The sequence below is a fragment of the Colletes latitarsis genome, chromosome 10 (genome assembly GCF_051014445.1).
Source record: "Colletes latitarsis isolate SP2378_abdomen chromosome 10, iyColLati1, whole genome shotgun sequence".
NCBI lineage: Eukaryota > Metazoa > Arthropoda > Insecta > Hymenoptera > Colletidae > Colletes > Colletes latitarsis.
Genome location: NC_135143.1, coordinates 26,468,064 through 26,493,274, shown reverse-complemented (window position 1 = coordinate 26,493,274; position 25,211 = coordinate 26,468,064). Strand labels below are relative to the sequence as shown.

The 25,211-nt window shown below is 39.9% G+C and overlaps 1 protein-coding gene across 1 annotated transcript; it reads right to left on the bottom strand.

Moving 5' to 3' along the window:
- Positions 1 to 412: 412 nt before the first annotated feature.
- Positions 413 to 23,642, bottom strand: Hbn (aristaless related homeobox homeobrain). Its single transcript, XM_076774216.1, has 4 exons — positions 23,243 to 23,642; positions 11,873 to 12,138; positions 4,393 to 4,480; positions 413 to 1,433 (listed from the first exon to the last, which is right to left on the bottom strand). Exons 1-4 carry the CDS (start codon positions 23,313 to 23,315, stop codon positions 970 to 972), a joined length of 891 nt encoding a protein of 296 aa, XP_076630331.1. The 5' UTR covers positions 23,316 to 23,642; the 3' UTR covers positions 413 to 969.
- Between the last annotated feature and the right edge of the window lie 1,569 nt (positions 23,643 to 25,211).

The window sequence follows — 25,211 nt, the reverse complement described above, 5'->3', positions numbered from 1 at the left end:
CGTTCGTCGTTTGGGAGTTAAAGTTTTGAAGCACCCAAGCATTACTCTATATTAAAAAATAATTCATCAGTCGAGGTTTCTGATCGCGACAGTTATAATAGATTTTACGAGGGGTATGAAGCAAATATTCATGTTTCGAAAAAATTAAATTAGTGTCATAGTGATATCGAGTAATTAAAGGAATTCGTAGTTTAAAGCTTCAAGGTATCACCACTCAAGAAAGAATATTTAAAGTATGTTTATACAAAAAAATAGAAAATATTGGAAAGAGGAGCCTAAGTGACGGGTAATAAAAAATTGATAGATTTTAAGTATTATCATATATTTCTCTTGACGTAATTAATTAGCTACATATTTACATGAAAGAAACTATACGTGTTTTATATATATATATATGCATTCGTTCGTGTATCGTACATGTATATTACAAAAGTTCTTCATCCGCTGCGAATTCGTATCGACCGTCTTCTCCGTGATTTCTAAGAAACTGGATCCTTTAAGAACATTCGTAACCTCTTTACGTTTACGGTCCATTGATATAAAAGAACGTATCGAGCAACAGTCCTACCAAAAATTGTCCGATAGATAATTTCAAAATATCATGCAGTGGAAAATTCCACAAATTGTAAAAAACGAACTCGTTTCGACACCAATCGCAAACAAAAGCGAAAAGAAACGTACTCTAAAAAACCGCCAGCGGTTTCGACGTCTTCAACATAGGATCAAACGTTAATACCGAGTTCCTACCAAACGCAACCGTCTCGATGGACTAGGTAGCAACGAACTTCTTAGAGCTCCTCTACCGCTTCCTCCCACGCACTCCTACATTGCATTACGTTTCGACGTTCCGATAAAATGTACATCCTTGGCAATAGTTACGCGGTCTACGGTCCAAGCACCTTCCCCGTTCGTCTTCCCAGATATTTACAAGACACACAAGGCTGCCAACAGTCCCTTCGAGCCCCACAGTTAATTGTCCACCTTGCGTAGCACCTCTTCCGCCTTCACTCTGAGCACCTCGGCGCTCTGCCTCCTGATCTCGTCGTCGGACGAAGCCGAGTCCTCCTCCTTGTCGTGCTTCGAACTCAGGTTCTGCGGTAGATTCTGCACGCCCAGGTTCAACGGATGGCCGTGCAAGTGACTCCCGAGCGTGTGTCCGTTCACGTTATTGTGGTTCATCGACGAGGCTGGGTTCAGGCCAACCGGAAGGACCGTACCGAGCGACGCCAAGTTCTGCGGTAGGGGTAGTCCGATGTACTGCGACAAGATCGCGTGCAAGGGGGGTAGTTTCGGCGCGCTGGCCGGCCACGGCGGTGGGAACACCGGAGGGATGAACCAGGGAAAGGCACCCGCTGGTCCTCCCGATGGATCCGCACCTGGCACACCGCCGGCGGTTTGAAGCAAGCGAGCGTGAAGGGATAACTCGTTCACACCTGCAATCACACCGTTTTGCAGGGATTTTAGTAAGTTGTTTCTGTAAATTTGGAAAGGAGAGACAGGGAGGTGGTCTAGGCAAACTTGAAGTACTCAAACTGATACAAACATTAATTTTTTTTAAGTATTCGATTATACAAGTAGCTTGAATGTTTCACCAAACTTGAAGTATTCAGACTGAGACAAATTTTAATCTTTTTGAAGTATTCGATTATTCAAATAGATTGAATGTTTGACCAAACTTGAAGTATTCAAACTGAGACAAACATTAATTTTTTCGAAGTATTTGATTATTCGAATAGCTTCAATGTTTGACCACACTTGAAGTACTCAAACTGATACAAACATTAATTTTTTTGAAGTATTCCATTATCCAAGTAGCTTGAATGTTTCACCAAATTCGTGGTATTCAGTCTGAGATAAACATTAATTTTTTTGAAGTATTCGATTATTCAAATAGCATCAATGTTTGACCACACTTGAAGTATTCAAACTGATAGAAACATTAATTTTTTTGAAGTATTCCATTATCCAAGTAGCTTGAATGTTTGACCAAATTCGTGGTATTCAGACTGAGATAAACATTAATTTTTTTGGAGTATTCGATTATTCAAATTTCTTCAATGTTTGACTACACTTGAAGTACTCAAACTGATACAAACATTATTTTTTTTGAAGTATTCCATTATCCAAGTAGCTTGAATGTTTGACCAAATTCGTGGTATTCAGACTGAGATAAACATTAATTTTTTTGGAGTATTCGATTATTCAAATTTCTTCAATGTTTGACCACACTTGAAGTATTCAAACTGGGACAAACATTCATTTTTTCAAAGTATTTGATTATTCGAATAGCTTCAATGTTTGACCACACTTGAAGTACTCAAACTGATACAAACATTATTTTTTTTTTAAGTATTCCATTATCCAAGTAGCTTGAATGTTTCACCAAATTCGTGGTATTCAGACTGAGACAAACATTAATTTTTTCAAAGTATTCGATTATTCGAATAGCTTGAATGTTTGACCAAATTCGTGGTATTCAGACTGAGATAAACATTAATTTTTTCGTAGTATTTGATTATTCGAATAGCTTCAATGTTTGACCACACTTGAAGTACTCAAACTGATACAAACATTATTTTTTTTTTAAGTATTCCATTATCCAAGTAGCTTGAATGTTTCACCAAATTCGTGGTATTCAGACTGAGACAAACATTAATTTTTTCAAAGTATTCGATTATTCGAATAGCTTGAATGTTTGACCAAATTCGTGGTATTCAGACTGAGATAAACATTAATTTTTTCGTAGTATTTGATTATTCGAATAGCTTCAATGTTTGACCACACTTGAAGTACTCAAACTGATACAAACATTATTTTTTTTTAAGTATTCCATTATCCAAGTAGCTTGAATGTTTGACCAAATTCGTGGTATTCAGACTGAGACAAACATTCATTTTTTCGAAGTATTCGATTATTCAAATTTCTTCTATGTTTGACCACACTTGAAGTACTCAAACTGATACAAACATTATTTTTTTTGAAGTATTCAATTATCCAAGTAGCTTGAATGTTTGACCAAATTCGTGGTATTCAGACTGAGATAAACATTAATTTTTTTGGAGTATTCGATTATTCAAATAGCATCAATGTTTGACCACACTTGAAGTATTCAAACTGCAACAAACATTCATTTTTTCGAAGTATTCGATTATTCAAATTTCTTCAATGTTTGACCACACTTGAAGTACTCAAACTGATACAAACATTATTTTTTTTTTAAGTATTCCATTATCCAAGTAGCTTGAATGTTTGACCAAATTCGTGGTATTCAGACTGAGACAAACATTCATTTTTTCAAAGTATTTGATTATTCGAATAGCTTCAATGTTTGACCACACTTGAAGTACTCAAACTGATACAAACATTATTTTTTTTGAAGTATTCAATTATCCAAGTAGCTTGAATGTTTGACCAAATTCGTGGTATTCAGACTGAGATAAACATTAATTTTTTTGGAGTATTCGATTATTCAAATAGCATCAATGTTTGACCACACTTGAAGTATTCAAACTGAGACAAACATTCATATTTTCGAACTATTCAATTATCCAAGTAGCTTCAATGTTTGACCACACTTGAGGTATTCAAACTGAGACAAACATTAATTTTTTCGAAATATTCCATCATTAAATAGCTTGAATGTTCGACCAAACTTGAAGAAATTCAATCTGTTCAAACATTTAAAGAACTTGACTGCAAAACTAGTCAGTAAACTTTAAAATCTAAGGGGTTGATGCTTTAGAGAATGAACCAACCCAACAATGCAGTGAATAGTAGACTAAAAGTTTGTGTTACTTTGAGTATAAAATGATCCCCTAAACATTCGGACACCTGTTTAAAATCAGAGCTAAAAACTGATTACATTAATAATTCTCCGTTTTAATCTGATAAAACTATGTTTGCGTACGTTTGTATCAAAATTTCTCATATACACGTAGCCTTATGACTCGATAGAATCACTTCCGAGGGAAGTAAATATGGACGAGGAGCGGGGAGAAAAATCAGTTTGGAGTTCCCTGTCGAAATTTATCCGCTTGTCCCCGTGATCGTCGCTCGCATAGGAATAAGTTTCGCCGTGCACACGGACAGGCCGTTTCATGAAAAATTAAACGGTCAAGCTTCCGTCGCGCATCGTTCGCATGCGACGGCGACGATGGCCGACACTGAAATTAGATGTAATTGGCGCCGATTGCATCTACCCTTCGTAACTTTCCTCGCGCCTCGGCTGCTCGCATATTAACAAACAGGCCACGCGATTCATCGCCCTGCAACCGAACCGTCGCCGTCGGGAAGGCAGCCCTTTTTTCATTTCCCGATCGAGACGACGAACGGCGAACGGATGGATTAAACTCGAATTAAAATCGAACGATCGGAATCTGAGCGCGCACTCACCCCTTTGTTCCGCGTGCATGAAACTGGTGTCTCTGCCCAGCGCCTTCTCTTTCTTCCGCCATTTTGCGCGTCGATTTTGGAACCAGACCTGAAAACACAAACGAGCGAATTTAACTAATGGACGTTTTGAGCTTCCAACGTGTTATTGTTTTCAGTAAAAGAAAAATAATAAATAATCTTTAATTAGGGATGCTGTAAAATAATAAGTACCCCATTGAAGTACCTAATATTTAATCTGAAGCTAGAATTCCTTAGATGCTATGAACCGCTACATTTTAGCGAACACAGCGTATTTACAATTAATACACTCATACTTTACACAATTTTCTAAAATCAAGATATTTTTAAAGCAGTGAGATAATTACGATAAAGTAACTATTTACGAAAAGAAAAATAGAAAAAGATCTCTGGTAATAAAATTCGATCAGGATCGAAGTTTCTTGCGCGTCGGATTGGAGAATCCCTGCAGCGGCAAAACGGTTAACGGAAGAATGTTTTTCATCCCTTAGCGGTTCGTTGCCCCCACACGGACTCACGCACACCCCCGGGGACACTTGGATACACGGTAGCATGTTCGAAATTCATTCTGCCTTGTGACAGGCATTGCCGTAACGCGACTCCGCCTCTCCGTTCCTCGGATCAAGAGAACAATCGTCGCGCGAAATCATCGAATTATTTCTCGGAAGAAAATACGCCAGCGACGCATGAGAACCCCAGCCAGCCGTATCAGAGCCACCCAACAAAAGCTTGCTCTCGAGGTTGATTAAGCTAATTGTTAACAATTATCCTGATTTCCTCCGTACCCCTAAGTGGCAGCAACCCCTGCCCTCGCCCCTCGCCTTCCTTCCAAACCCCTGGCACGCCGTTACCGCTGGCCCCGTTGCCATATAAATGCTTTCGCTTTCCGCTTGAGCTGCTCTGATTTTTCGTGGCCACCGACAGACCCCGCGAAAGAGACAGAGAAAGACCAGGAGATTGCATTTTACATCCTGCCTCTATTGTGCAGAGAATCCAGTGCTTTTCAGCTGACGCCGGTCACCAGCCATCGATCCGATACGCGTGGATCCTCGGACGGTGCTTCTTCCCGCGGTATCTTTATTTCGAAGGCTCTTTGATCGTTGATGAGCACCGGCTGTTTCATCCACGATCGTACAATGTTTAAACTTGTATAATCTGTCGTATGGCACAAAAGTGTCGAACGACAGTATAATAATAATACCCCTGATTCTGTGTTTATTTAGATCTATAGCTGTTTGAACCACGATTGTTTAATATAGACTCATAAGCATTAAGAAATTGGAATAGTGTGAAAAGAAAAAATTAAGAACGAAGACATAATAGATGTTCTATTAGTTCTATCAAAGATACTCGACAAATGTAATAATTTATTACGTGGATGATAAGTCAACACGACCAGGGGTAAACCATGCCAAATTATGCTACAGCTCGCGAGAATTTAATTAGCAAAGGACAGAGAAATCGTAGAAACGTGTCAGATAGACGCGATTCCTAAAAATTAGATTAACGTATCCAAGATTTTGAAGACTTTTTTAATCGTTGTCGTCAGAGAGCCAGACCTCGTCTTCGTATAATTGCTCTGGCACGTGCTCATCCTCTTAAGGGATTACGTAACATTGCTAGCCGGGTTGGCGTTTCTCACATAACTGTTCAACATACAGTGCATAATGAAGTATTACAATTCCAAGCACTTCGTCGCGATGAATGATCTCCGCGACGCAACTTTTGTCGCTGAGAAAATTGGAACAGGATCCACAGTGTTCTTTAAATGGAGCATTTTATCAAACTGGTAGGGGAACTTTTATCAGAAATGTTTGAAAAGAGATGGACAGAAGACCAGCCTTTGTGGCTCACCTAACACCTGTAGATTTTTTTCTGGGGGTGTAGCGAAGCACTGCGCAACAATTAATGTTACGAATAGTTTTCTTCGAGTTGAATTATACAGGGTGTTCGACCGTAACTGGGAAAAATTTTAATGGGAGATTTTAGAGGCCAGAATAAGACGAAAATCAAGAATACCAATTTCTTGATGGTGGCTTCGTTAAGAAGTTATTAACGTTTAAAATTCCGCCAGTTCTGAATTTTTTTCTCGAAACTGAGTAGGATTTCGGGGGTATGTCTGTTGACCAAAAATGCTTGCAATTGACCCCTGCTACTAAAAATAATTTTTCCAAAACGATTTGAAATTTTTTTTTTCCGTCGAAAAATTTCACACCTTTTCGAATTTTTTTCTCGAAAGTGGGTAGGATTTTGAGGGTATGTCTATTGACCAAAAATTATTATAGTTGGTCCCTGCAATCAAAAATAATTTTTCCATAACGATTTGAAATTTTTTAATTTAATTGTTAATAACTTTTTAACGAAGCCTCCATCAACAAATTGGTATTCTTGATTTTCGTCTTATTTTGGCCTCTGGAATCTCCCGTTAAAATTTTTCCCATTTTTCGGGGTGGCCGAACACCCTGTATACCAGATATTTACGAAAAAGTTCGTAAAAATTTAGATCTAAGATTGAGAGTATGTTTAAACCATTAATCTTGGCTCAATATTGTCTCAACTGGTCCCACTTCTTGTAGATAATTTTAATACGTCCAAAGTAAACTGAATATTGTCGAAAATACATTCTCAATTAAATGTAACTCTCGATACGCTTAAAATAAAAATATCTAACGTTATTTTATTCGTTAAAGAAAACATTAGAAAATCGAAACATAATTTTAACGTTGAGAATTGATAAAAATTTATTTTAGTAGTTAAAAGGAAAGACTCTTTGAAAACTGATGCTTGAAAATGCACGCCTGATCCACGCCTGGAGTGCACGAACCGTATCCAATCGATTCAATTAATTGGAGAATGCTCGTCTGAGATATGATTTTGTTATCGGGACGTGGAAGAAATAGAATCGCGATCGACCCGCGTAACTTTGAAAATACATCGACAGATATTTAAAGCGCAAGTGGGAATATCGTTGAACGAACGCTGAAAATCGAGGGAAGTTTGAAAGTGTCTGTCAGCGTTCAGTCGGCGGAGCAACGAGGGAAAGGGAACGAACGTCGCGAGGCCGGTGCGGGAAATTCAATTGCCTAATTGCTGTTAATTATTTAATCGCTCCTGAATACCCCGCTAACGCCTAAGTGCTCGCAAACCTTGCAGCGCGTCATTTAAGCGACCCAGCGCGAACCCGAAAGTTTGAATCCCCCATCGCGCCCGCACAATCTCGGTGTAACGTTTCCACCATCTCCGCCGCAAATTTCCTGTTCGCGCTCTTGCTTTTTCAATCTTCCAACTTTCTTCTCGCGCGTGTACAGAGCGATATAAAAAAAAAAACAGTCTAAGACTTTGGGGCCCCGATAAACCAAATGCTCCATCAACGCGTATCCTAAAATCAATCGATTGAAAAATCTACTTCCGTGAAAGATCCAACAATCGCAGTCGAGCAAAAGAATTTTTCCTGTAAAAATAAATCGAAAGTGTAGAATAAATATTTCACGTCAAAAAAAACGGCATATTGATATTTTCTTCTTCGTTTCGAACATATTTTCATCTTCGTACAAAACAGCGTCAATTATCAAGATTGGTTTTGCCTTCCCTTGCTGCACAGGCAAGAAATTCCATTTTCCTTCGGTCACATAAGATCGATCAAAATGGTAGACATCGCGAACCTCGATCCAATTTAATAAACTTCGTTTAACCTTTACATATTGAATATGTAAGATTATTCTTTCATTGGGAGATTAAGTTTTTATCGAGTGACCAATACTGTTCGACATTAACATTCGTGTTTAATCGCTTCAATTTAATAACGTCACGTGGTAACCACTTTTCTTTTCAATCATTTTCTCTACTTTAAACTGTGCAACCTTTTTATACATATAGCGCGGTGGCGAAAAAGGGAGAGTTTTCGCGCAAAAATAAATTGAAAATTTACAATAAAGTTTTTCCTTCGAGGTTTCATTTTTTTCAAAAATTCGTCGTGCACGCGTGTACCTGACCATGACGCGTTTGCCGAAGTACGCTTTAGACAATTGTTACGTCAATTTAGATATATAGAATTGGTAAGAATCGGTGCAATTCGAGGTACCACGAAAAATTTTGGGAACATTCCAAAAGTTAAAAACTAAAAGGAATTTATAAATATGAGGAATAATAAATGGAGAATCGTTCTAGTAATTATTCATTTAACCCTTAAGTGGATTATTGGGGCCGCAAGTTTAAAATAATAGTTGTTTAATACATGTCAATGTAATTATTTGAAGATTTATGTAATCCTCCATTAGTTCATTATTTTTAAAATGAAAATTGATTTCCATTTAACAATTTGGTGAAAATGAACATTAAGTAAAATAATTCAGTTGAGTTTGAGAGATTTAACCCTTAAGTGGATTATTGGGGCCGCAAGTTTAAAATAATAGTTGTTTAATATATATCAATGTAATTATTTGAAGATTTATGTAATCCTCCATTATTTTTAAAATGAAAGTTGATTTCCATTTAACAATTTGGTGAAAATCTACATTAAGTAAAATAATTCAGTTGAGATTGAGAGCCCACTTAAGGGTTAATTCCAGTAATGACAAGTTTAGAAGTTTTGATTATATGTATATAAAACTCCCAGTTTTTATTACGATTAAAAAATGCAACTGCATTATACAAAAAAAATTCGTATCATCAAGGTGTAAATTACCAGTTTTCTCCTAAGCTAAGAATATAATATTTTGGAAAAAAATTCATATCAATCCAAAACGTTATCCACAAAACATTCGTACAACCTAAGAGAAGACTTCTATTAACAAATCTTGACGCTCAAGGCGCGAATTACCAATTTCGTTCGAAGTTATTAAGAGCACGTCGACGTCCGTAGGGTATAATTTTTTGAAAAAGTGTCCGTGTAAATCCAAAAACGGCGTCGACCGTCGGGAAAAGCGAAAGCGGGTCTCCGATAGTAGCGTCGCGCGGAATAGGAAGCGGGCAGAAACGGTTCGCGATTCCATTACCATCGGGGGTCCGATCGTCGATCGAACGCGATACATCGGTCGGCCATTAATACCGAAAAATGGGTAATTTCGCATCTGGAATTGAGGGCGGCGAGGGAGGAGTAGCGGAGGATTTCCTAGATTGAAATAAAGTGGCCGTGGCACCACTGCGCCGCGGCGGATCATTTAGCGGTTTTGTCGAGCGACGGCCAATTGCCGGCATTGTCGCTTGGCTGTACCACAATGGGCCAATCGGAATGCTCTCTGTCTCTTTTCAACTCCGTTGCCACCCTTCGACGACGGCTCCATCCACGACCCTTCTCTTCGTGCTACATACACACACACAGCCCTGTGTAGACCGCGCGCGACGCTCTTTCTCGATCCTCTTCCTACCCTTCTTCTATCTCCGTTCCCGTCTCTCTTACGCCCTGTCGCGACATCTCGCTTTGTCGCGTACGCACGAGGGTGTTAGGACGGTTACGCTAATCGAGTAACCGATTTCCATCCATGGAAAAGTCATAATTTATGGCGCGGCCGCCAATACCCGGCGCAGCTGTCGCCGTACCGATTCCACGTCACGTAACTCGTGCTCGTTTCGCGGACGATCAGGTTGATAATACAAACGAACAGGGGAAAAAGGTGGTATTTATCGCGCGCGATCGAGAGCTCGATCGAGGGTCGAAAACGCGCACGGTCGCCATTCGGGTTTCGCGCTCTAATGATTTACGCCCCCTCCGTCGCCCTTAATGCATTTGTTAATGGAGCTATTTTTTTTTATCTTTTTTTTTTGTTCGGATTACCACTTTATCGCAACTACCGTTCTTGCGCGTCCCGACACACTCGAAACCGAACGAGCGCGATCGGGGATGGGAGCAGGAAAAAAAAAAAAAAATTTCAAGCAGATTAAAACGCTGTTGAAATCGAGAACACCGCGTCCGCCTATCGTTTTTAACCGGAGGTACTATCGATCGAGTAATATATAAAAATATAGAGTGCGCGAAAAATGTATTGTTTAAAAGCGTTGGTAAAAACAAATATTAAAACGTTGCGCGTGGGCGTGCGTGTTTGACGTTATCGGAGGCTGTTTCGTATTTATCGTAACATGTAAATTACAATTGTACACGTTAATCCCTTTTCGTGCTTCTTTCAACCCCCTTCCGCGATCTTTTTTTTTTTTTTTTATTTTTTTTTTTTTATCGTTGACGTCGAAAACCGGGCGTAGCTGGCTCTCTCGCAGTCGTTGAAAGGCGCGACTAGAAAATAATTTCAAAGCAGATTACGACCCCGTGCGCTCTTCACTGTTTGACTGGCTCGTATGAAATTAATCCTCGTAGCATCGGGGCTGGTACGGCGTATTTTCCACAAAATTATAGACGTCGAAGAGAAGCGGCAGATTTTCGGTACAATAGTGTGTAATTAGTTGAGAGGCCCACGCTGTGGTTGCGGCTCACTCAGCGCCGGCTTTCTCCGGGTTCGAATATCAAGCTCGAAAAGCTGCCGGCGCGCGTGCAGGGGTTTAAAGACAATTTTGAGTACCTTCTGGTACTACAACTTCATTAAACTCGTTGACCAAAAATCTCTGTACGATTCAGGCGTGTTCAGGCGAAACGGAAAACTTTACCAGACGTTCGAGACTCCGACTCGACGATCGTATCCAATTTCTACGGACTGGCAAAAGAACAGAGTCTTTAAGGGTCCATTTTTAATATCGACCGTTGATTTTATTAGGCGTGTTCGTGTTTCTTTGTAAGAATATTAAATACTGTCAATTTTGTGCAGACTTCACTTCGATGATGTATACGCCATTTTGTTGTACGATCTTTTGCTGTCTTTCGAGTGATTTAAAAATTTCTTTGTAATAAACCTTGTTGCTTGTTTATTAAGAAATCGGTTGAGATTCAGGACATCAAAATAAGAAAAAAATTTTATAATAAAATGTAATCAATCTTTTGCAAGCATTCGATACCGTGAGTTTCTTTGCAATTTATTGAACGTAAACTTGAACAATAATTCAAGATTGCATGATAAAAAAAAGTTACCATCGAAGAAAGAATACTTCAGCACCCAAGATAAATGATAGAAACTAAACTCTGATAAAGAAATGTTTGAATTATCCACATAATTCTACTCAACTAGAAGTTGCTCTCTTTAAGTAAAAATAACTTTTCTCAAAAACGAAGTCTCGTACAAACTTTATTCTACGTTTTTGATCTATTTTTACTATCTCCACCTTTCAAATTTTGTTTAGTGTAGAATAACTTGCATCAGAGTTCGACGTCTTGGAATTATGGCAGACCATTTAGAAAAATAATACAACTGTGTTTGAAATATAATTGCCTTACTTAATTAGAGAAAGAACGAAAGTGAAAGAGGTCGCAAGTAGTCTAGCCATGCGTATGGTCAGACGAGACATTGGAAATCCTACTGGATTCGAAATTATGAAGACTCGAGGAAGTTTGGTACTGTCAGCGAACAGGGGTTGAACTCACCTGAACCCTAGCCTCGGTCAGCTCCAACCTTATCGCCAACTCTTCCCTGATGAATACATCCGGATACTGTGTATTCTCGAAGGCCTTCTCGAGCTCGTGCAACTGATAGGTGGTGAAGGTTGTACGGGACCTTCGAACCTTCCGTGGCCGGTCTGATTCCCCTAGATTCAAGGGATCGTGCAGAGCATCGTTTATCTGATGGTCGCTCAAGTGACCGAGTTCTGTGTCTCCGCCATCACCGATCGCGTCGGACGAGGTCGCATGATCTGGAAACAAGGACAAGAAATATAATTTATTTCTCGTCAGGAACTCACATCTCCCGTAAATTTATTCTAAAACGGTGACTTTCGGTACATAAATTTTATTCGAATAACATACGGGCGAATTAAAACTCTGTGGAACTATTTATTTGCAACGTTCACTCGATGTAACGGTTATTTAGACGAAAATTTAATTCCGTCGAAGAAATCCTTTATGTGTATACCTAATAAGACTTACGAGTTCGATAATATATTTTATAATTTAATAATGAATGACAAATTTATAGTGGTGCCTAAACGATGTAGACTCTCATCTCTTACCACGTTTCGTACGGTACAAGGGTTTGTATACACGCTGTTTGAAAATGGCTGTCCACTGTTAGAGAACGTATATACTTCTTTGTATTCGAAGGGTGAATTGAATGACGCATTAGTACTTCAAAGGGTAAATCTGGGGGATGAAAGTTAATCGGCTCCAAAATACTAGACACCTCATTTCATCGATAGGGAAGTTATATTGGAATGGTGATAGAGAAATATTTTGGTACCCAAACCGATCAAAAGAAACAGTCTTAATTTATCAAAATATAATTTAATAATAGAATTAATGAGAGTTTTAAATTCATTAAACAGTGAAATGAAATATGTCCATAAATTCAACCCCAATTTGATTCAGTTCTGACCCGACTTCCGGTGCTGTTAGACGATGTCCTCTTCGTTCGACGTGAACCGTTGTCCACCGATCCATTTTTTAAAGTTTGGAAATAAAAAAAAGTTACTGGGGGCCAAATCCAGTACGGTGGTTGTTGTAATAATTCGAACTTTAATTCCATGATTTTGGCCATCGAAACTGCTGTGCACCCGTGCATTGTCTTAATCTAAGAGGAAGTTTCTAATTTCAATAGACAATAAAAATGAAACAGCATTTGACAGCTCTTTAATGAGTCATGATGCTTACTAAAAACAAACCACTTTCGATGTTACGAGCGCCAGGTCTTGGATTTTCTAAGGACTCATTGAACGATCCTCGTGCATTCAGCCAAAACTATATACATTGGTTCAAAATTTGATATCTCGCCGTGTCTCGGACCTGTTTCTCGAGTCGCCGAAGATTATCTCCCTGTGGGACACAAGCTAGCGCCATTATCGAAAGATTTACCTTCCCCGACGATCTAACGCGTCCTGAATATTTTCGCCGATCGTTCCCCGATCTCAGGGAAAAACCAAAGGCGTCAAAGGCTGACCACCAGGAGAGGGGGGCATCATAGAACCTTGTGTTCCGCACGGTGGTTCTTAAATCGTACGCGATACCGCCATTGCGCTGCAGAGACACGAACGAACGGCGTTAAAGGCTCGGGGGTGGCGCGCGTATTGAACTCCGACCGGATTCGCGTATCAAACGATCGCGGGGCCTTCGATGCTCGAGCGCAAGAGAGGATCAAGGCGATTAAGCCAAATCGTCCGCACTGCCAAAACGAAATTGACGTTTTGCTGATACACGCGGCAAGCGACGAGGAGTGGTCCATCGAAGGCTGGAGGGTAGGGGGAGGGTGATAGACGCGGAGGGGAGGGTTTGGAGATGCTGCGGGGTCGGTGTGGGTGCAATTTCATTTTTAAGCCGCGCAACGACCGGCGCCCGATGTACGCCCCGATACGCCGATGATGTCCGATCGGCGGATTTGCCAATTTTAAGCCTCACCCGTCGCTTGCATTTTTTTGTACATCCCGGGCCCGTATATGAAATATGACGCATCGATGCGAGCCTGTACATTATACCTACACGCTCGATAGTACTTAAAAACCGTTGCCGTCAGTGATTAGCAAATATCACGAGTGCATGTCGTACACTGTTGCCCCCCTCCCGTGTCCACCACCGGCCGACCCCCCCCTGTGATGCAACCCTTGCAACCGTAGCCGTGAAACACACGCTACGATTCTCCCTCTCTCCACGACCCCCTTTTTTTTTTGCTCTGCTGTCTCTCGTTGCTGGTTGCTGGTCTCTTTTCGTTGCCGTTCTTACCGGTGCATCGATACGAGGCTCATTAGAGAAAACTACCGTTTTTGCCCGTGTGTATCCTTCGCGGCCGGGATTACAATTCTTACGAGCGGTTTAAAGTTACGCGGAGAAGGTAATGCGATAGTCGGGCTCGGGGGGAATTAGATCAGGGTGAGAATGCTTCGAAGGACTCTCAATAGTGCAGCCAGCAAGTTACGAGAGTCTCCTTTGTGAATTTCTGGCCAAACGCGATCAACACGATTCGTGTTTAGAGGGAAATTAATTGCATTCTGTGTGCATCGTTTGATATTTGATGTTTTCTCCCTTTCCGAGCAAGATCGTCTTTTAGGGAATCTCCCTAAGGATATTCCTTCCGACGTGTGAGAAGTTCAGTGTCTATGGCACCCACGATCACAAATTAAAGGGGTTGTTATAAGACTTTTACAAAATTTTGGGGATTTGAGACTTTCACGAACCGGTATCATTTTTCCTGTCGAGGCTACTGCACGGTATGAGCGTGTCTTTTGAATCTTCAATAGTTTGAAAGGATTTGTTATAATGTTATGTATCGACATCTGAATAATATTGTCAACAAAGCACTCAAGTGAAACTGGTGTTATTATAACGAAATAAAATATATTATAACAAACAAGAGTCTTATGAAGATGTACATGTAGGTGTATGGTACGAACAAATTATATGTTTTTAAATGCATAGATTATATATTTTTCTTTTTAGTTATTAACCAAAACTGTTAGGAACTACTATATACTGAATTATTATACAACGCCTAATATAAACATATTATCACATCGAAAATATTCGTTTTGTGGTTGGTTTCTTATCGAAAACAACTGTAGTTGATAATCAATTATATTTTATAATATCTACGAATAAAAATACAGGTAACAATGTCTCAATGGCACCCAAGAAAAATCAACAACGTCAATTACTTTTTCCTTTCGAATATCAAAATTTGTTGTATTTTATTATGCACGTACGTAATTCTTCATGCGTGAAATACAGCTTCGATTTTCAATTTATTTTGTAATTCACTGCAGTGTGTCGTCGTTTTTATTTTATTTTGCTTTAAAAAAAGAATATATTTGAGCACTAATTAAATATTTATTGCATCGGGAAGAAGCTGACCTAAGAAATGGCCGAGTTTCCACAATGGAATTTCCTAGGAATCTCAAAATTCTTAAAACCTTGAGAAACTCGCGTAAACTTCGAAGCATGTTTTAAAAACGAAATATATTTATTTTCGTTAGACTACCTTCTGTTATACCGTCGAACACGAACCTACAATGATTTAAAATGTAGCGTTGCAAGTACCTTTTCAACGTCAGTTCCATAAATTTTTATGCAGACGGCAGTAAATTGAATTTTAAAACCTGAACTCTAGCGCACGTCCGCCAGTTGATGGAACTTTCGCAGTAACCCAAAATTATCATTATTAATAATATCGAATAACACAGAGACACGGCGGCGTTCATAATTTTTCCGTACAAAAACCAGCCAGTGCTGCATAATAAATGTTATAGAAAATCAGAGAATAATCCACGAGATATTAAAACGGTAAGAGGAAATGAAAGTACCTCATTTGATTACTACCACCCGGCAAAGGGGTGTGCTTTTTAATACGAGCGCATATTACAGCCCTCTCGTAACGGGATGTCTCGTGTACAAAAATTGCGCGATTATTTCTAGAAAGACATGAATCGACAGAAATACGGGCGTGTAAAATCCCATTTCTCCCGATAAAACAGTTTATTATTTCATAAATATACATTATAATAATCTAGTCAATATTTCGTGCGCTCGCTCTTAGCCTCGACTAAACGTTCTATGCTGTTAGCCGTCTTACTTCACGGAATACAATTCTTAATTTTTCTACGAGTCCCACTTCGCTCTAATATTTATTCTAATTTAGTTTCGTCGTTCGTAGTTTATATTTATAACCTCGAGCGCAGATTAGGAACACGAGAACGGTACCAAAACAATTTTTTGTCACGGCTTATCGAGAATTATGACGATCTAAGCGGGTTAAATGTAGCAATTAGCGATCGTATCAATTTGGCCACGAGCGTGCACCGAAGACGGTGAAAAGGCGATTCGATCAGAAATCGTCACTCGAAATACGACCGCGGAGACCGAGAAAACTCCAAGTTCGTCCTAAACGTCGATTCCATTTAATATCTAACGCTTCTATCTAATTAGAGATACGACAGTTTGGATTTCGCCAGAGACCAAAATTACTCGTGAAATTAGATAATAACGCGATAACGACCACCGACGCTGGTTTACACAGTTTCAGTGTCTGTCTCGCTCCCCCTTACCCCTGCCTCCTCAGACGGGTGCCGCTTCCATCCACCCCTTACACACGTTTCCCTTGAACTAATTAGACGAGCATTTACTACTCGTGCGTAATAACGCTAATCCTACTTTTCGGTGCAGTTCTAACCGGCAGTTGCGTAGGTTGCGATGCTGCGAAACCGTTCGAACGACTCACGCACATCGATTACGCGATGAGAAAGAGAGACGAACCGGTATGGCTACACGCGTACGTGTGCACATAATCGCACTAACATTTACGCAAACAAACGTCGGGATAATCCACGATGAATAGAGAGATTTTTATGTTTTCATGCTAGGGCACAATGGGGCACCCACTTGATGCCTAACTCTCCGCTGCTTTTTATTAAATCTACGGACCCACCGATAGGGGTTGGACTGGGGAGGGTGGCACCCGCTGAAGGCAGTTCGCGGCGCGAAATTAAAGATTTATTTACCGTGCCCCTGGTGATGACCACATGCCCGATCGTTTCGGCTCTAACCGATGCTCTCGATCTCTCGATCTCTTACTCGCGTTCATTTTCGTCGCGGTGGTACCACTTTGCGCGATGAACTAATGTTTATAACCCAAACGAAGGTGGAAAAATTTTCTAAGATTTAATAATCATTTCTATCGGTCCCTCTCTTCTGGAGAACCTACTTTCAATCTTCGAACGTGACTCTACGTTAGAAAACCAAATATTTCCACGTCAATTTATTAAATTTTGTCGAAAGTTTCATGTCATCGACGCTACGTACATGCAAGTCGTACTAAATTTCATGATTCTTAAGTAAACCACTCCTGAGATATAAAATATTAAATAAAACATACATATATACACTCGTTGATACGTACAGAATTTTGTAACCGATTTACAAAATTGAAATTGTAGAGGAACCAGTGTCCATATACAGGGTGGTCGGCCAACCCTGGGAAAAATTTTAATGGGGGATTCTAGAGATCAAAATAAGATGAAAATCAAGAATACCAATTTGTTGATGGTGGCTTCGTTAAGAAGTTATTAACGTTTAAACTTCCGCCAATACTGAATTTTTTTCTCGAAAGTGGGTAAGATTTCGGGGGTATGTCTATTCACCAAAAATGATTATAATTGACCCCTGCAACCGAAAATAAATTTTTTAGAACGATTTGAAACTTTTCAATTTCGCCGAAAAATTTAGGCACCCCCTGTCGATTTTCCTTAAAAATTCGTTTTTGATTTTTAATAATTTCGCATGACGTCCTACAAAAAAGTTGTTCAATACTTTTTTGTAGGTACCTATGAGCTCTACTTCAGAAAAAAGTTTCATTGAAATATATTCACTATTATAGGAGTTATGGCTGTTCGAAAATTGAACCACTTTTACGGGGTTTTTCTCATTTTGCGGGGTCAAAGACCAAATTTTCGAATATTTTTAGAATTTCTACATATTCTTCACTAAAATACGCGGCGTTTGGCTTTTTTAACATTAAAATCGTCCAATCCGTTCAGAAGTTATGACGTTTTAAAGATTCGCATGAAAATTCGGGCAGACATTTCTGGCCAGAAATTATATTTTCGGTTAGGAATTTTTTTCTCGAAAATGGTTAGGATTTCGAGGTTATGTCTAATGACCAAAAATGATTAGAATTGACACCTGCAACTAAAAATAATTTTTTTAGAACGATTTGAAATTTTTTAATTTTGTCGAAAAATTTCACATATTCTCGAATTTTTTTCTCCAAACTGGGTTGGATTTCGAGGTTATGTCTAATGACCAAAAATGATTAGAATTGACACCTGCAACTAAAAATAATTTTTTTAGAACGATTTGAAATTTTTTAATTTTGTCGAAAAATTTCACATATTCTCGAATTTTTTTCTCCAAACTGGGTAGGATTTCGGGGGTATGTGTATTCATAAAAAATGATTGTAATTGACCCCCGCAACCGAAAATAATTTTTCCAAAACGATTTGAAATTTTTGAATTTAATTGTTAATAACTTTTTAACGAAGCCTCCATCAACGAATTGGTATTCTTGATTTTCGTCTTATTTTAGCCTCTAAAATCTTTCCCAGGGGTGGCCGAACACCCTGCATGTTTCACAAGGTATTTCAAAATGCTTGATGGTTTCTAGCAAAAGTGATAAGTTTATTCATACATAATAGGATTAAACTAATCATTGAATTACAATACAGAACATTGTTACAGTATAACGAGTTGCTCAAGACTACTTTATGCAAAAATTTCGTGTAATTCATAGAGAAATATTTTTAAAAATGCTCTATCACAAATTATAAATCATATATGTTCGTAAATCGCTACTTCAATTATACTAAACACATTACTATAAATAGGATTCCTATTGGACCACAAACGGCTAAAAAGATGTTTCGCATTTTGTGTAAAGACAACTTAAAAAATGTAGAATATTCCGAATATAGTCCCGCCCCAAGGATTTTGCACTCTAAATTTGTGACTGGCAAATTTCCTTAATAAAATTAATATTCCTTCACAAAAAAAATGCACGTGTCTTCTTAAAATACGTACAAATTAACGTGCAAAATTTGAGATAGCTGTTGTCAAGGGTGGCGGGGGAAAAAAATTCAGGAAGAAACGTTACTGTTTAACCACAAAGTGTTCTAAACACAAAGACCCTAATTGAATATTGATGGGCCCGCGTTGGGGAAATATTAATTCACCCCGATTAGTTTGTCGCGCGAATCGCATCGATAATCGTCCCTGCAGAGACGGAGAATGAAGTTCCTCGATTACATAACCCTTTTGACAACACGTAACCTCGGCCGCGTCGATCTGTAAGCGAGTCCCGATGCACCGGCGGACATCCAATGCGCACGTATTATCAGACGCATTAATTATGTTAGACGACTGTACGCTCGAAATCCGCAAACACATCCTGATTTCTGCGCGCCACAATCGGACCGGACCAATAATCGGTCCACCTGTATACAGTGATCATCCACTGTGTTCCAACTTGTATGCCCACATGTATCATGCAATTGTATGAACACGCGTACGAGCATAATCGATTCGGGGTGTACGTGCAATTCGATCGTCCGGGCGATAACTCGCACGAAAGAATCTTTTTTCTCCCCCCCTGTAGATGCCTCGTCCGTATATCTGCGCAACGAATTACCGCGTTAACTGTTAGGCTCGGAGCACGTTGAGCATAAAATAACATAGCGTACACGGTCACGACAATTCGAATTTTCTATTCTCACAACAAGCCAATTTTTATGCAACACTTTTCGTAAACTGCACTTAATACGTGGATTAGTAACATACAATTTTTTAATAATATTCATTCTATGAAAAGACGGAAGACTGACGAATATAATTCAGTAATATTTCGTTACAGTTATGTAAAATTGTTGTATAATCTTGTATCGACGTTACTGAAAAATATTGTACAGATAATTGTTTTCCTTAAACGCAAATGGGGAGTCTCTAATGAAAAGTCAGAAAATATAAATAGTCCTCGAGATGAAGAAAATAGTACAAATCTAGTTTGCATCCAAGGCAAAGTTTCCTATATTAGGAAATGCAAATTTTATTTTTGTTAAGCTTTTCATTGCTCCAAACTCGGAACGAATCAATTAGCGTACACTAAGTCGTTCACTTCCGCAGACAATTCGTTCCGGAGCTTTTCGTGTAAGCCTAATCGTGCGAATACGACATATCCGAGGGGAAAGAAAAGTGAAACCTTGGTTGAGAATAATACGGTACAAATAAGGGGAATGTGAACAGTGTCGATTAATTTTAGTTTAGTCACAGACATTTCGGAGGCTGACAATTCCCTCTGGACCTGATCTTTTATCTCAAGCTTCGTTACGAAAGTTAATTAAAATTATACAGGTCTGTACGTGCTCTTTTATGGAAGGAAAATAAGTCTTTTCATACGTGAATACGTTCACGTATACTGATTATACACATAGAAGTACATAAGTGGAAGCATAATCGCGTATCTACGAAATCGCGAAACTCGAGACCGTGTAACTCGAGGAATCTCTGTATTGAAAGCATGCGTTCTCGGAATTCTTAACTAAGTTTCGAAGGCACAATTGTATTATTAATATACAGGGTGTATTTTAACGTATAGGGTCTCCTTCAACCGTGAATTTGGGGCACAAAACAATGGAAAAGGCTCACATTACCCTACTTGACTGTTTCCAAATTATATCCACTTTTGTGGTAGATTTAAATCGCAAGCTTAATTAACTGTTTCTATACGATACTTAATGACTCAATGACGTCTCTTAATATCTTCTTTGAATAAAGAAATATCAATCTACCCAACTGTTAAACAATCTTTCACTCAAAAACTGACTTCTCAACTGAAATGTAATGACATAACAGATTTCTTGAAACAGTTGACATTCGAATGATGCTGAGACATCCAATTAGTTGGAGTTGTTAAGCTGTTGGTAATTTTAACGTTGTCACTTTTAATTCGAATTATTTTGTACTGCACATATATCGATAATAAATAAATGCAAATTTCTTTCGAGTGTCTGCCTCCCAAAAGTTGATAGCCGCGAACAGCTAGCAGGCCACACGGTAGGCAACGTATTAAGAAAAATGAGGAGTTATAGAACATTGTATGCAAACAATTTAATAGAACCAGTTATACTAACTCCGTTTGCGATTAACCCTTTCGTTACGACTGAACTGACCTCACAGCGCTACCGCTGAACGAACGTAATGGATATCAGCGGCGCAAATAGCGCGTGTTGCTCCATACTACATAATTCATCGTGTCTGCGTTAGTACAAAACGATAGCCAATAAATTTATGGCCTTTTTATATATTAATATACACTAGCCTCGAAATAAACGGCTCGAGAATTAGAACTGTATAGAAAGTACGCAAGAACGAACCAATCTCCTAGCAAAAAGCTAACATAACGTCGTGCAGGAAGGGTTAAAAATTGCCAGACACACAAAAAATGGCTGTAGTTTTGGAAGAAGGTCAAACAACGCGCCATGTTCGTACGAACTTTTTCAATTTTCTTTTGTGCCCCTAATCCACCGTAAAACCGGATGCGCCATGATCGATGCTCCACGTACTATTCAAAGTTGGGCAAATTTTCTTCAAGAACAACAAATACACATTTTAGATTCATAAACTAACTTTAGTTTAAATCCAAGAAATTCATCTGGTAAACAGAAGATAAATTCATTTAAAAAGAGTAAATATATTTTATATTATTTAAGTTACCAAATGTAATATGGCTCCCCAAAGCGAAGAGTCCAAATCTGAAGTTCCAGAATAGAGAATGGTCCAACTCGAGAGCCATTATTTTTCAATTTCTACGCAACATTTTTACGCGACGTCGGACGGTTGTCTGCGTTGGATAATGAAAATTTCAGCGTGGATTAGACGGCAAGACGAGTAAAACGCGCTTGGGAAGTCGACGCGTTAACGACAACTCGTACCGCATCTCCGCGGACAAGATATACATCGCTGGAACGGATTATACAAGGTCCGGACTTTACGCTGGAAATCTAATAAAATCCTTAAGAGGGTTTACGGGTAATACGTTCGTCGTTAAACTCCCCCCGGGATAATCGTTTGAGCAAAAAATTGGCGTGCGCAACTTTCTTCGCGGAAATTTAATAAGTGTAGGTTTACGTAAGTTTATTAATTTCCCGTGGCGTTCGGGAGACGATCGAGTTAAAGTCTTCGAGGATCGTAAATACGCTGCACGCCGTTGGTCGTCGGTAATAATTTACGCGCATACGCTGCTCTCGTAGCCCCCCCTGCGGTAACGCAAGAACAGAGAACCCGTTACGCGCGCCCGTTAATTGTTACGTTTTAAAACACCTTCTCGCGTCGCGACGCTGTACGAGAAAACGGCGTAATTTATCGGGGGAATCGTACACGTGGCGATGCAGGAATTAGATTCATTAAACGTAATCGTGGTTTCTTGAGAAATCCCTCGCGCCATTGTTAGAAAATTTTAATGAAATAATTGCGTGATCGTGCGTTCGCTCGGGTCCCCGAAGGGAAACCTGCTCGCAAACAAGCGTGCACATGCAGCGTTCGCGTGCTATAAGTCACGTCGTAAATTCACGTCGCGCTGATCGTCGCCGCAGATTCGAACCCCGACCTAATTAGCCTTTTAAAATGCTCACGGCAATTAAGTAACGCGCGAAAGGAGACACGGGAAAAGGTGTTACCGCGGCGACGATGACTCACGGTGGATCCGGATACGCGAGAACCGTTCTCCGTGTTACGAAAATCCGGATCGATCCCGTTCGATCGACGATTTCGGGAATCGGCGGTACACCGTTCGCTGAATTGGCGTACAATTACCGTATCTGATGCGGGGTACGATGGGTTAACGCAGATAACCCACTTTGTCTCAGTTAGAAACTATTTTTTTTTTTCTTTTTTCTTTCATCGCAATCGCGACGCGGATCGATGCGAGGGTAATAAAATGTTGGTAAATGAGACCTTAGTTTGCTTAACGATATTAGATACTAGATAACAATACAATATTACGCGGCGGTTTATTACAGTCGAGCAAATCGACGCCTGACGGCCGCAATCGTTGCTTTAAACACGACAGGGTCGCCTGGTAATTGATCGAACAAACTATTTTCTTCGCGTTACCGTCAATTTCTCACTCGTTCGACGCGGTGCCACATGATTACAACGGAGGGGGAGGATTCATTGAACTAATGGCAATTTACTACACTGGAACCGGTATTTTCTAACGACGGTCCCGTTAAGGTCGTCCTTGCTCGTTTTCCCGCGCGAAAAATAGAATCGTACCTTCGTCCTTCCCGTGGCCCAGGATCTGGTCGATGCTGTACACGTTCCTCTTTTGATTGTACGTTTGCGCCATGCTTCTTCGCGGCAGCGGCGACGACGCCGGAAGTCACTGTCGCAGCCGCGCCGAGCGGCAACCGGAAGTTGGATTCACGACCGATCACTGGCGAAATGTACTCTCCGTCCCTGTCGTCGTTGGTGTCGACGCGAATCGTATTTCCCGCTGGTGCCGCGGACAGATGGAGCCTCGCGAGAAAACGTCCTTTGGCGCGAACGAGAGGGTGAGAAGCGGTACGGTCTCGCGCGCGAAGAGGACGCGGCGGTGGAAAAAATCGTGAGACGAGAACGTTGGATCGACGAGCGAGATCCACGCGGCTCTGGCTGCGAAAAGAAAATGCGTCAATCGACGGCGCACCACGAACTGGCTCGTCGGACATGAAAGCAGCCCTTAATATCGCATACTGCCGCCCCACCTCGCAACCCCTAACACCGCCATATTAGCCTCCCCGCCAATGAGGGCGCACGCTTCTCACCCAAAGCCACCCCGCACTCGGGGGTTGAATGAGGCCTGGGCGGGGAATATTTTGCCCTTTCCGCGTAAATCCCCGGATTTTTTTCCACCTCCTCCTACCCCCTCCCATCGGAGTCTTCCTCCTTCTATCCGATCCGCTGTTTCTCTCTGTTCATCGCGCCGCTGCCACGTATGTCCATCCCATTGTCTGTCTTTCGTTTTCTAGTTCCTCTCTTCGGTTTCGATCCGACCGGCGGGATGTTCCTTCCGCTCGCGAGAACGCGGGATTATTTACCGCGTCTTCGGGTGTACGCGAATTTTTCGGGAGCCCGTAATTAATCGCTCTTAGCTGACCGGAAACCCTCTCCGTCGGTACCTTTTTGTTCGACCGCGGAGGGAGAAAGTTTAATTCGAGCGACACGTAGAGATTTGGTCACCCGACATTGCACCGGGCCCTGGGCAACCCGTAGTTTCGGACGATTTCGTATTAACCCCTTCGCGTACAATTTCATTACAAATGTATGTAATATTTAATTTTGCTTGAATTTATTCGTACGAGGAACGACCATAAAAACGAACAGATTTGTGAATATGAAAATTTGTTGTCTGCATTTCTTCAGTAGTGTGTTCTACATGTAATACTAAGCATAAATGTTATAAAACAAAAAATTCGTAAATGCTTTGTTAAGAAGTTGCAACAAAAATATGAACTGTGAAAGATATGATAACGCTGTTTCTCTCAGTTTAACCCTCTATGGGCCCGTGTAACTTTCAGGTCACGTGTTAATATATCGACATTTTACTAAATAATTTTAGTTTTCTCACAAGATTATTTAATGGGAAATTTAAATTTTCAAGAAACTAATACTAGTCTACTAATAACAATATTGATGACGGTTGGCAGCACCAAATATCGAAGTAAGTGGCTCGTAAGTTTATATTCAAGAAACAAATTCGGCCCATAGAGGGTTAATACGGATCAAAATTATTTCAACATCAATTTAAATGGAATGTTTTTTAACAAATGATCTCCCACCATTGTTAGATGTATCTTTACATTATGACTGTCGTGTAAAAAATTGGTATGATAGACACTATTCCCAACAATGGATTGTTCAAGGGGACCAATTTCTTGACCTTACCCCTTTAGATGTTTACTTATGGTACACTCTGAAAGAGAAGATTCACGATATAAAAATACGTACGAGAAATAAATTAATTGCAAAAATGAATACCGCATGTGAAGAGGTTCAACAAAATTGCAACCAATCGAAGTCAACAATAAATTCAATAGTACGTCAATGCTAAAAATGTCTCAACAAAGGCGGGCGTCATTTTGAAATGGAAACATAGGTATGTTCAACAGCCTTTACATCACATTTCATATTTTTGTCACAACTTCTTAATAAAGCATTTATGGATTTTTTGTTATATAACATTTTAATATTAGTTTTACTTGTA